This window comes from Vipera berus (assembly GCF_964194415.1).
Source record: "Vipera berus genome assembly, chromosome: 3".
Classification (NCBI taxonomy): domain Eukaryota; kingdom Metazoa; phylum Chordata; class Lepidosauria; order Squamata; family Viperidae; genus Vipera; species Vipera berus.
This window is the reverse complement of record NC_138204.1, coordinates 194,696,658-194,709,405: the sequence shown is the minus strand read 5'-3', so window position 1 is coordinate 194,709,405 and position 12,748 is coordinate 194,696,658. Positions and strand designations below refer to the sequence as shown.

The following is a 12,748-nucleotide window of genomic DNA, read 5'->3' as shown; positions in this document are numbered from 1 at the left end:
ACTAATGCTTGGACCCAGGCATATGTCATCTTCTAACCTTAACCAAACAGAAGAGGTGAGGGTCCAAAACAAAAGTGGCTGAGCTCACAGCCACCAGGGTCCTGTCCACGTTGAGATCAATTGGCTTGAGCTCCTCTCCGATAATGGGGCTCAGACATGTCTTGGCCATTCCAAAGGATATGCCCAGCTGTAATCCAGCTCTGAGCAGTTTTGTGACTTTATCTTCCAGTTGTCAAGAATATTCCTCAGTGGGAGGGTTTCTGTGGCTTAACTGCAAGAGAAGCGAATGGCACATTGAGATTAATAAAACCACCTCTCCTTCATGTTGAGCTTGACTCCTCCTGACTATGTGCACACACACCCGTTTTCTTGACAATAACACTTGTCTGTCTACAAGACTGCTACTCCAATTGGTATTGGCCTGGCCAATTAGATCCATCAGGGAGAAGCTGCTATAGATCCCACATTTTGAGGAGACTTAGGATGCTGAGATGAGGAGCAGCTGATAAGAACTCTAGGACCCACAGTAGGCTGCCCATGGCAGGGTTGCTCCCCCAAAACCAGATCACAATGCCACTGCCCCAAGGCAAAGATCCAGCATGTGACACTCCTGCATGTGAATTGTGCCATGAATAAGTTTTAGATAGTCAGCTACAGTTATAAAACTGTCTCTCATGCAGTATTCTGCTTCATTTGTTTTGTTGCTTATGCTTTTTTTTAGTAGTGCTGACACTGAGCAGCCTTTTTCTCATGGTAATCAGGCTAGGCCAGGGATAGGCAACCTTGGCTCTTTTATGACTCGTGGACTTCAACTCCCAGAATTCCTGAGCCAGCTATGAAGTCCACGAGTCATAAAAGAGCCAAGGTTGCCTACCCCTAGGCTAGGCCCTCCTTTCTAGAGGGGTTTTTCTTTGGAAGCCTTTAAAGTCTGAATGTTTCAAACAGTGTTCTCCTGATTGGATGTTGCCATCTTTCTCCTTACTATCATATATAAAGATAATAAATATATTTGTGTAATATAGTTGTACAATATTGCTTGCTGTGCTTTTTATCTTTCTACTGTGTGTGTCTTAAGTTGTATTTTATCTATGTAAGTCACAGAGAGTCATTCTGATTACAGCAGCACAGAAGTATAGACAAGCTAGATAAGCCAAACAGATGGAGCTTTTTAATTCTATTCTGATTCTATTCTGATTCTTTTCAACTTCTCAATTTAGTCTACAATCTTGAGATTTCCTATCCAAGTACTAAGCAGGCCTGACATTGCTTACTTTATTTCATACATCAGCAGTGATTGTCTAGTTGCTTTCACATCCCACCTTACCCAATGGAGCAAATTTCCCCAAGATAATTGTCCAAACATAAGTATGGGGATGCAAAGATGATGGAACATGCATGATAATGTGCATCAAGTAAACATAAACTTGCATCAAACATTGCAAGTACTTAATGGCTTTATTTGCATAATGACATCACCATACTCATCACTTGCTAACATGGCAATTTGTTGTGGATACAGCTCTGTATTTATCTACATGAGTTTCAAAGAGCAGTGATTTGCTGTTCGTGAAATATTGCTATTTTGATCCTTCAGTTCCATATTGTTATTAAACTGTGATCAAATCTAAGTTACAGGGAGGTTGCTTGAGAATCTATAGTTAGATAACATACTTTCTTGAAGCCAAATCAAAATTCTCATTGTTCAAGAGAAAATTCATCAACAATTAAAGATGCACCTGTTCCTAATTTTAAAAAATAATCCCTCTTTCATTGTTGTGGCTCATGGAACATTCAAAACCCAGGAGGGTACCTTTCAGAGAGAGAAACACACATTCCATTCAATGCCCAATGAGGTCTCAGTAATGCAAGCCAGGTCAGCTCTTTCATCTGCAATCAAGTTGTGGATGAGATGGGTTTTATTGCAAGTTGGCCTAGCATTAAGAAGCAGCAGCTAGAGAGTAGAAATACCAAATCTCCAGAAACAGGACCTGGGGCCAAACACAGGAGACCAGAATGCAGTACTTATATTAAATGCTGGGGCCACCTCCCACGTGAGCATCCCACCCTCATCTCCCACCATATCTTCCCATGCCCACCACCAAAATACTATTCTCCCAAGACATTGGGAACCATAACAATAGAATTTTCCTTGTTGAAAATTATTTTATTATCTTTGTGGGATATAGAGTAAAGCATAAGCTGATCCTACTCACATGAGGAGAAATCAATAATAGTTTTAGTGCATATGAACATTATAAAAGCTTATCACTAATATTAATCAGTAATGCTATCAAAGTAAAATTTTAAGATATAGGGATCTTAGCATCATGAATTGAATCCAAAATTGATAGTAATCTGTGGCTTTCAATACCATCAATCATTCTATCCTTCTGGACCAGCTCAGGGAATTGAGAGTGAGAGGTACTTAAAGGTATTTAAAGGGGGTCCATGGTGAAGAAAAGGTTGAGAACCACAGATCTATATGAAGTGTTAGTTATGTTACTATCAGTGTGCTGACGATATCCAGTTGTATATTTCCAACCTAGATCAACCATGTGATGCTGTCAAGACACAAGATCTAGAAGCTGTGAGGGTCTAGGTGGGAGAGAATAGGTTTCAGCTCAATTCTAGCAAGATTGTGTGGATGTGGGTTTTAAAGTCCCCTGGCTGCCAGGATTTTCCACCTTTAACTTGCATCAGGGTGCATTTCCCCAGTCAGAGTTTGGGTGTCCTTCAGAACTCTCAGTGCCTGAAGTAAGAGAAGACAGCAGCTGTAGCCAGGGATCTTTTGCACACTTTCGTTTTATGTATGAATATCCATTCCTGGACCAGGAGGCCTTGCTCAGTTATTTACACCTTAGTTGGATAGTCACCTGCTGTTGGATTACTGTAATGTGCTCTACATAGAGCTATTCTTGAAGAGCACTCAGAAGCTTATAAGTTGCACTGGCTCCCAATAAACGTCTGGGTGCAATTAGAGGTATTGGTAATCACCAATAAAGCTCTACAGGGGATAAGACCAGGCTACTTGTAAGACCACTTTTCTCCCATTGTTTCTTCTTTCTCCAGCAGATCTAGTAGAGTAGATACGCTCCGGGTCCCAGTGCCATCCTGTTCTGCTTCGTCAATGAGCCTTGGTGGCGCAGTGGGCTAATGCCTCCTTAAGTAACACCAGCTGCCTGCAATTAGTACAGGTTCGCATCCCACCAGGCTCAAGGTTGACTCAGCCTTCCATCCTTCCGAGGTAGGTAAAATGAGGACCCAGATTGTTGGGGGCAATAAGCTGACTTTGTAATAATGCCACTTGGGGGGGGCGAAAGCCCTAATAAGCAGGCATACATAGAATGAAGGCTACTGCTAAGCTTGTAAGCCACCCTGAGTCTTCGGAGAAGGGCGGGATATAAATGGAATTTTTTAAAAAAATGTATGGAATGCATATCTCTGGAGATGTGGATGACCCAAATCCTCTTAGCCTTTTGCAAGACACTAAAAACCTGTTTTTTGCCAGGCATTTGGGTCAGGTAGGTAGATGAGCTCTGCTGTTGTTGATGCGTCGCTTTTGCATGTGCATCCATTGTTGGGTTTAATCTCGGGCACTGTGGGTTATACACTGCGAATTTGTATGCTTTTAACCCCTGTAAGCCACCCAGAGGCAATTGTGTGTGATAAGCACAATATAAATCATATAAATAAATACATTTATTGATTAAATCACAATATCTAGGTTCATACAGTTAAGTTCCAAACTATACTTTGGCTTATCATGTCTTGTGAACTCATCCTATATCTCAGTACAATCTAGTGCTCAAAATTGTTTTAATAAAGATGATGGAGTAATTTCACTGGATGGGCCGCACTAAAAAGTTTCAGGTTGTTTTCAGTTTGTAGGATTTGAATGGTGGAAAGTGATACATTTGCCTCAGAGAGACTTAACACTCTGTTAGTACCTTTATTTCCACCTAAAACAATAAACTGCCATTTTCTTGCTACTGTTTGGTATTCTGATCTGAGGTTGTTATGGAGCTTGCATAATCAAGATTAGGAGACTGATATGGTGCTGAACTGGCCATTTGAGTTCTAAAGTACTTCTTGTACACCCTGTGGGTGGCTCAAGGTTGTTCTTCACCTTTCTGGCTGTAATCATATTGAGAACTATTAGAATGCTACGTAGAAAATATTATTGGTCATGGTAGGACCTTCTATATTCTTCAAATTGTGAATATAATATAGCAGGTCATGTTTAATGCCATATGAGAATAAGCTGTCATAGAAATAAATGGCATTCATTTACGTATGAAAAATCTATATTTTAGGCCTAATACTGTAGTATGCAGATTAAAGTGAGGCAAATGAACTAAAGGCAATCAATCTACAGTCAAGTATTGAAACTGTCACATAAGTTTAAGTTGTAATATAAGTACATAAGTACATAAGATAAAGTAGTAAACTTCTGGTGAGATGGGCAGCAAACAAATTTAATAAATAAGTAATATTCACTTGTCAGATATTTATCACATAGCACACCTTCAAAGGAGAAATTAATTTCAACAGCAACTTTCTCCAGTACAAACCATGAAAATCCCTCAATAAGAATACTTCATGGCTTCGCCCAATGCCTTCAGAAAGCACAACTTGCGAAAAACAGATACCTCTGCAAAACAGCCATTTTATATATCATCAACTTTCAGCAAATCCCAGCAGGAGTGAGTACTGCCCTTATCAGTATGAACTCCTGCTGATTCTAACTTTGCACCATTTCTCTTTGTTTCTTCAAGAGAAGCATAGCAGAAGAATCAGAGACTGCAGTCTGTGTGTGTGTGTGTGTGTGTGTGTGTGTGTGTACACGCATATAAATTATATATGCATAATTTTGTCTGGGAAGGGGGGGGAAAAGAAGAGGAGAAATGATGTGATAGATGCTAGTTGACATTATTGAATGCTCTTTTGATAAATACTTCAGTACCATAGTAATACTCACTAGAAAATCTGAATAAAGCAGAAAGTATACAGAAAAAAGCAGATGTAATTATCCAGCTGGTTTCCATTCATCATTCATATAAAATATTGTATAATTTATTCTTTAAAACACAAACTTTTGTTAAGAATGCTTTCAATGTCAGCTGCTTTTTTGAATTATGAAAATTGTCAGCCTCACTAGGTAGACCAGACCAAGAAATCAATGCCACAGGAAGCCTAGATCTACAATTATTCAGCATGACTATAAATAACAAAATTTTGCAAGTTTCATTGTGTTGTACTTCCCTATCCCCACCTCTACTTATGCCCCAATGAATCAGGGATGTGGCTGACTTGAGCCACTTCCAAATATTATTTTTGTTTCCCAAGGCTTAAAAAACGTTTCATTTCCCTTTGCCTAGGTAATGACGGTTGCATATTTTTGTCAAGGTCATCTCCCTTACTTCTGTACATTAACATTTGGTGGAGAGATATTTTAATTTCATTGGAGAATATGGCTACACTTTTTTGGACCATTGTTTTTAACACTTTTAATAAGATTCAGAAACATTGTCTGGAAGTTACTTCATATTTTAAAAGGAAGCAAGTTATTAGATTTGAAAAAAACAAAACTTAAAAATTATTTTTGCAATTATTGATGAGACAAAGAAAAAAACAGTATTAAATCTTCTTTAAGCAGTGAAATGCATTATTTCTGCCAATTATTGTTAGAGAACAATTTAGAAGAATTTAAATATCAGTCTTCTAGCAATGAATTCAGAAAATGTATCTTTAAATAATATTGAAAAGCAATAATAGAATAAGAGGTAGAAAGGAAATATCTTTTAAAGAGCCATATCATTAAGAATGATACCTCATAGTGCCATAGTTGTCCAAATAATTATTATGTCTGAGTGAGATCATAATGTGTGTTAATATACCAGCATTACATGTGCAACATGTGTAGTGTTTGGTTTCATAGCGAAAATATGTGCAAACAATGTCAGGATTTTCCATTACCCTCACAAGGAGTATATATGAAAATCATGTGAAACTATTTCTGTGACTTAACAGAAAAGATACAGAACAGCATATTGGGTGGAAGTATGAACAACTTATTCTTTTGAGGGCTACCATGGGCAATATTTGAGATGTCTGTAGTCACAAATTAGCCCTCCAACCTTTTCAAGGACTGTATGAGACCACCCAGTGACATGCTGATGTCATTCAAAGGACACAGTTGAAAAATTTCATCTCCTTTTTGTTGGGGTAGGTTGATATTATAGCAGGGATGAGACCAACTCTTGGAAACAAATAGTTTCATATCTCTTTCTCACATAACTTTTCTCTTCTTTTTCTTATCAGTCATTGCTAAAGTAACCTAACTGTCAATCTTTCAAATTTGGTAAGTTACTTCATTTTTAAAAGATGAAGTACTTCTAAATAATCTTCTAGTATTTTATTTAAAATATGTTAAAGGTTCTGATCAGTTTGGCTTTCTCGAAGTTCTTCATATGTTAGCCAGGTGACTATCGCATATGTTAGCTGTTTAAAAAAATGACTGACACTTGTGGAGTCCAGTTAATGAACAAGCCTTACTATAATAAGCTCTATCAAAAATTGAAATATTAACAATGGAGTTGTAAAATACATTTCTGCTTAAATACTTTTATATATATTTGAACCTTCCTTTCACAAAACATTGGTCAACAATTATGCATTAATTTGAAACTACATCATTTGATTATAAAATTATTTTACTTTTAAAATGAAAGATAAGTGTACTTGCAACTAAATTTCATTTTTGATGTGCACCATTGTGCCCACAGTAAAAAATGACAATAAAGATTATCTTATCTTATCTTATCTTATCTTATCTTATCTTATCTTATCTTGCTGCTGTACCAACAACATATTCTAAATCAAAATTACATTTTAATCCTCAAGACTATAGTTAAGCAGTCATTAGAATAGTAATTAGAAATATTTTTGTAAAAGTTAATTGTTATTAATGATTTAGAATGTCACATAATTTAAAAACAAAACTACATTATTAATCTTTATGGAGTCATTAGCATTGATATAAAACATAAATTGCCCTTTTAGAAGTTACTGTAAATTGTTAGCTGGAGTTGGACTAACATATATGGGTATGGGTATGGGTATGTTTTGTGTGTGTGTTTGTGTATTGCAGTGGCTTCTCTTTAATGGACAAACAAGTTTATTTTTAGTATTTTTAAACTTAACAATATAGTAGTGTCTTTTACTCTCTTGATTGAAGATAAAAATAATTAAAACACAATAAAATTTTTTTGTCAACTATAGTATTGTTAACAACACATGAATTCTAACACAAGCCATCAACTAAGCCCAGAAAGAGCTATCGGTTCCAAATTTTGAGTCATTTGTTCAACAAAAAAAGGCCTAACATAACTCATTGATCTGAATCAATATTTTTAGGGATGTTTAAATTTAAAAATGTTTATTCTGATCTTCTTTAGTATGATAACATTTTCAAAAGGCCCTGTGCTGTTGAACAAAAAAAAATGTGGCTTTTTCATCTTTGATAACATTAGTGTTTGAAGAAGATAGACAAAGACAGGCAACTATGCTTGCAAAGTAAATATTAACAGGCAAAAAACACTTCATACGATAAAATGTATAGGAATGAACCCCATCCATTTATTGTCTATCTATCCCAAAAGTATTTAGTCAGACGGGACATTTCATTGTCTACAACACATACACACACATTGGGGGGAGGGGAATTAAACCTTCACACCCCTCTAAAATAGACCAGTGCTGAACTGTGCTGCGAGAGGAAGGGAGCGAGAAGCTAAACCAGGAAGGACAGAACGCCGGTCTCCTAATCCTGCCTGCTGGACAGCTCCTGGGTGCTGAAAGAGCCTGGAGCTGAGCTCGCTGAGCTGCTATGAGCCCACGACTTAAGGGCACCCACTGGTGCGGAGACGAGGGAAGCCTCCTGGGCAGCAGGAAGCAGGTGAAAGGGGTGGGAGGGCTACACCAGCGTTTCCCAACCTTAGGAACTTGAAGATGCGTGGACTTCAACTCCCAGAATTCCCCAGCCAGCATAGCTGGCTGGGGAATTCTGGGAGTTGAAGTCCACGCATCTTCAAGTTCCTAAGGTTGGGAAACGCTGGGCTACACATTACTGGGGGAAGATGGCGGCTTCTCCAAGCCCACCCCAAGACAGGCAGCAGAGAAAACCTGGGCCTCAGAGGTACAGTTATGCCCGGGGCGAGCTGTCCGAGGCAGGCGAGAAGTCGGCTAAAGGCAGAGTCCGGGGCGGCCGCGCGGCGAAAGGAGCAGCCGCCCGATGCTGCCTAAGCCCGGCTGGGGCGAGACCCCCTAGACCCGCCGTGCCGCCGCCGCCGCTTCCTGCCGCCCAGACCATCCGCTTCGCAGGGAGCGGGTTAACGGCACCTGTGCGGCCATGTTGGGCGCCTGGCCCCGCTCCATGCCTGGACGGCGAATAGGAGGCTGAAAAGCGGGGGAGGGAGGGAACTCTCGGCTCTCTGCCTTCCCACCTCCGGCGAGGGTGGACGGGGCCAGCGGCAGCCACAGCCGGGAGCCACGACACCGCCGAGCAGCCTCTCTGCGCCGCTCCCGGCCGATCCCAGCAGGCCTTCCTCCCCGCGGCGATGCCCGCCGCTAAGCTGGCAGCCCTCCCGAAAGCAGACCCGTCCGTGGGATGGGACCGGGACAGCTTTCCCCTCCGGGGCTGGGCCCCCGGCCCCAGAATCTGGGGGTTGGCGGGGTGTTGTGGGGGGGTGGGGGGGGGGAGAAAGACTGGAGAGGAAAGTAGTGCTTACTTCAGCACGGACTGCTCCTTCTCTTCTTCCTTCTTCTGGCGGTCCATGACGGCTTGGATGATCTTCCTCTCTTCCTCCGTGAGGTGGCTGAGGTCGGGCATCTCGGGCGGAGGCGGCGGCGGAGGGGGAGCAGGGCCGCCTCGGGGCCCAAGTGGAGCCGACATCTTTGGTCGAGGGAGCTTCGGCGACAACACTCTATATTGGGAAATACTGGGCTAACTCAGGCGGAGGCCGCCGAACGAGCAGCGGGCGCCGCCGCCGCCGCCGCCGCCGCCAACGGCGCTGAGTGAAATACATACAAATCAAATACCCTTTAATTAATGGGCAGCTTAATGGATGCCCGGCGGGGAGGCGGGGGGGGCGAGGGGGGCCCGTCGCCCGCGAGGGCGGAGGGGCGAGGCGAGAGAGAGAGAGAGAGAGAGAGGAGCGGCGACCAACCCTCCCCTCCTCACCCAGCCACGCACCAGCCTCTCACCTGCTCAGCGGCGTGGAGGAGAGCGCGGGAGGGGGCAGCGAGAGCGGCTGGGGGGCGCGGGAGACTTGGCAAGAGGGGAAGGGAACTTCTCCGGGGACACGCGCGGCGGAGGGTCTCGCTCGACATCCAGAAAGCGAGACGGGGGGGGGAAGGGAGGGGACGAAGGACGGGGTGGCCGAGGAGGGGGGGGGGGTCGGGACTACGCTAACCACGGACGTCCCTTGCGTGTGGGGAGAGCGGAGGTCGCCTGGCCCCGAGGGGGCCCTCGCCCCTCCGAAGAGCGAGCCGAGCGGGACGGCGGCGCGTGCCGGCGATGAGGCGATTAGGCGAGAGGAGCCCCGCCGGCGCCCTGAGGCGCAGAGCGGGGAGAAAACCCTTGCGGGGAGGGCGAGTCCCGGCCGCCAGCAGCTCCAGCCGGCTCATAATTCCAGCCCGCTGTCCATGGAAAGGACCGTGGGGCAACGCAGGTCCCAGCCGGAGGCTTTTTCCCTACCGCGCCGCCGCCGCCGCCGCCCCTAGCGGCCGCTTATTCCGCTGCCCCCCCCCCCCCGCGCCTCGGCCGGGCCCTGCCACCGCTGCCGCCCCTCGTGGCTGCTTCGCTGGGCGGCTCGTCTCTGGGCTGCGTTGCTGCTGCTGTCGCTGGCCGGTCGCCTAACCCATCGCATCGCGGAGCGGACGGCGACGGGGCGCGGATCAACGCGGGAATCACGAGGAAGGCGCTGCTCGCCTTCCTCCCCGACCTCTCCCTCCCTCCGTCCCCGCCCGACGTCGCCGTTGCCGCCGCAGCTCCCGCGCGCCTCCCCTCCTCTCCGCCACCGCCAACCACGTTTCTGCCTCGTCGCCCGAGGCGCGGGAAGGAGGGGGGGAGAGGGGAAGGGCGAAACCGCTTCCACCAGCCGCCAGAGGGGGCGGCCGACACCGACGCGTCGCGGGCAGGCCGGCCAGGCCAGGCGTGAGGGGGGGGAAAAGACGGGGGCGAGGGCCTCGGGAGGGAGGGAGGGAGGGAGCTTGCTTGATTCCCTGCGAAGTCGCCGGGAGGGGAAGCGTTGCGATAACGATGACGTGAGAGAGGCGGGGGAGGAGCGGCCGAGCGGGAGCGGCGGGGAGTCCGTGACAGAAAGAGGCGGCGCTGCAGCGGCCGCTATTTCGTGGAGGTTGACCAAGATCAGGGGTAGGCAACCTCGGCTCTTTTATGACTCGTGGACTTCAACTCCCAGAATTCCTGAGCCAGCTATGCTGGCTCAGGAATTCTGGGAGTTGAAGTCCACGAGTCATAAAAGAGCCAAGGTTGCCGACCCCTGACCAAGATGGAAGGGAGGGAGAGGGGGAGGCCCGAACGCCGCGCTTGGGAATGGGGTTACGGGGGAGGCTGGGCCGGGAGCGGCTGGGAGTAGGAGCTGCAGCCGGCTAGATCGCATCGGGAGCCGGAGCGCTCGGCTGCTCTTCAAAGCTTGAACTGGATCCGCCGCCCCTCAGTTTAAGCGTCCTGCTACTTTTACCTTGACGGGCATTTGAGTGAACTAAAGCGGTGAGATGGCTAACGGGGAGCAGGAGATGGAATACAAAAAGGTTAGGGACTGTAATCTGAGTTTAGGGTTATATAAACCATCGTTGGTTACTTTTGGGAATTCACTAGGATAGATGCGGCTCTCTTGAGAAGGTTCAGATGCTGCGACAGGTGGAAAGGAAGGTGATTAACAGCAACCGAGATGGGCTCAGTTATACATTAGTAACTATAATGTAGTGAACTGAAAGACCAGGGTAAGGACAGATAGTTGCGAACACAATGAAAACTATATAATGAAAATTTATTTTTAATAAAGACTTGAAAAAGCAAAAGTTTTGTGCCCTCTCTACCATTACTGTATGTACTATTTTTTTTGAAAGGTAGATTTATTGTAACAATGTACAACTAAAAGTTTCTTCACACCTCCCCTGGACTCTGTGTACCTCTGGAAGGGAGGTATAATTTGGCAATCCTGATCTAAATGGGGTCATTAAGATACACAATGACTTGATGGCTCATGATCAATATGGAATTCCTGAGATATTTGGCCCTAAAACAACACTCATGCATGTGTACATGTCGAAATCAAGTTATGAGACAACCCTGGAGAGTTTAAATATACACTGCAGTCTTTTGTCCATAAACCCGATTTGTCTCTACCCTATCTGGAGAACTCGTTAAAACCTTCTGTGTGCTGAATAAAAACTAGCTTGTTATACTGAATGCTGCAACTCTGAAACTTTTTCCTAAATTGATACAAAAGTCTATATACTGTGTCAAAACTGAAGGCTAACGTGTTATGCCATTGTATATAAACTGCAAAATTTAGAAACTTTTTCACCAATTCATTTTTATCTGATAGATGGCTGCGCTTTTAATTAATCAAAATGCACCATATTAGCTTTTATATCCAAAGACAAAGCCAAATCTTGGTTGAAAATGTTGGTTAATCACCCGACCCTTAATGCAGAAGTATTGGTTTTTATAGATGAAAAGAGGCTGGTTTCACTTCCATCCGATGGTATCAAAATGATAAAACATGCATCAGTGCCAGCTCTGGATTTAAATATTTTCATCACAATGTTACACTCAAGTATTAGAGAGCAGAGTTGATACCATAATGTAAAATTCATCATCCACCCTCCGAAGAAGAAAGAACTCAACAAGGCAGATTAGGAATTTGCTGGAAGCACCATGTTTGGCAAGTCCCCCCCCCAAAATGGACATTAAAATGTTGTTTGAAATTCTACACTTCATTTTTGGAAAATATAATGTGTATCAACTTTCTTCAACTTGAATAGAATGTTTAATACACAATGCAGCTCCTTCTTTCTTGAACTTTTATTTATTTTGAACAAATTGTATTCCCCAATTAATGTATCTATTTGTACAATGTAGTTTATATGTGGTGATTGTTATGTCATTTCACTAGAATATGACTATAACTGTTACTGTATGCAGCATACAACCTTACATACATGAACTTAATTTATCAACTTTATGTATTATAAGCTTTCCAATTTTTTTCAGAATTAATAACACCTTAGTTTTTGTGTCCAGATGTCACAGAATATAATACTTTACAAAAGTTTGGGAATACACATATACTATTGTATTTAATATTTTAAATACAATTGTATTTAATATCTAATCAATGTATATGTAAGTTTTTTTCCTATTCTTATTTGCATGTTTTTTCTATTTTAGTTTATCTTAGTGTTTAATAAAAATAAATTAAAATTGAAAATATGCAGTTAATATAGGATTAAATAATTTGATAAAGTTTATATAACAAATTTGAAATTCAAAGAAACAGCTGTTTTCCAGATAAGCAAGAAAATAGTGGCTGATCTCATCTGTTACATAAGACAATTTATTTAAAACTTTAATTGCATGCTAGCCAAAGAATAATTGTTTGACTTTAGATGACCAACTCTGGATATAGAAAGCTTTGTATAGACCAGGGGTGTCAAACTC

At 43.4% G+C, this 12,748-nt stretch overlaps 1 protein-coding gene across 10 annotated transcripts in view; it reads right to left on the bottom strand.

Moving 5' to 3' along the window:
- The window catches only part of RIMS2 (regulating synaptic membrane exocytosis 2), a gene marked incomplete at both ends in the record, with an annotated part of 289,996 nt that extends 281,043 nt beyond the window's left edge, over positions 1–8,953 (bottom strand). For all 10 annotated transcript variants that reach the window (XM_081324264.1, XM_081324273.1, XM_081324271.1 and 7 more), the window contains one exon: positions 8,790–8,953. In XM_081324264.1, coding sequence (XP_081180390.1) covers positions 8,790–8,953 — 164 coding nt within the window. The remainder of the gene's footprint in view (positions 1–8,789) is intronic.
- Between the last annotated feature and the right edge of the window lie 3,795 nt (positions 8,954–12,748).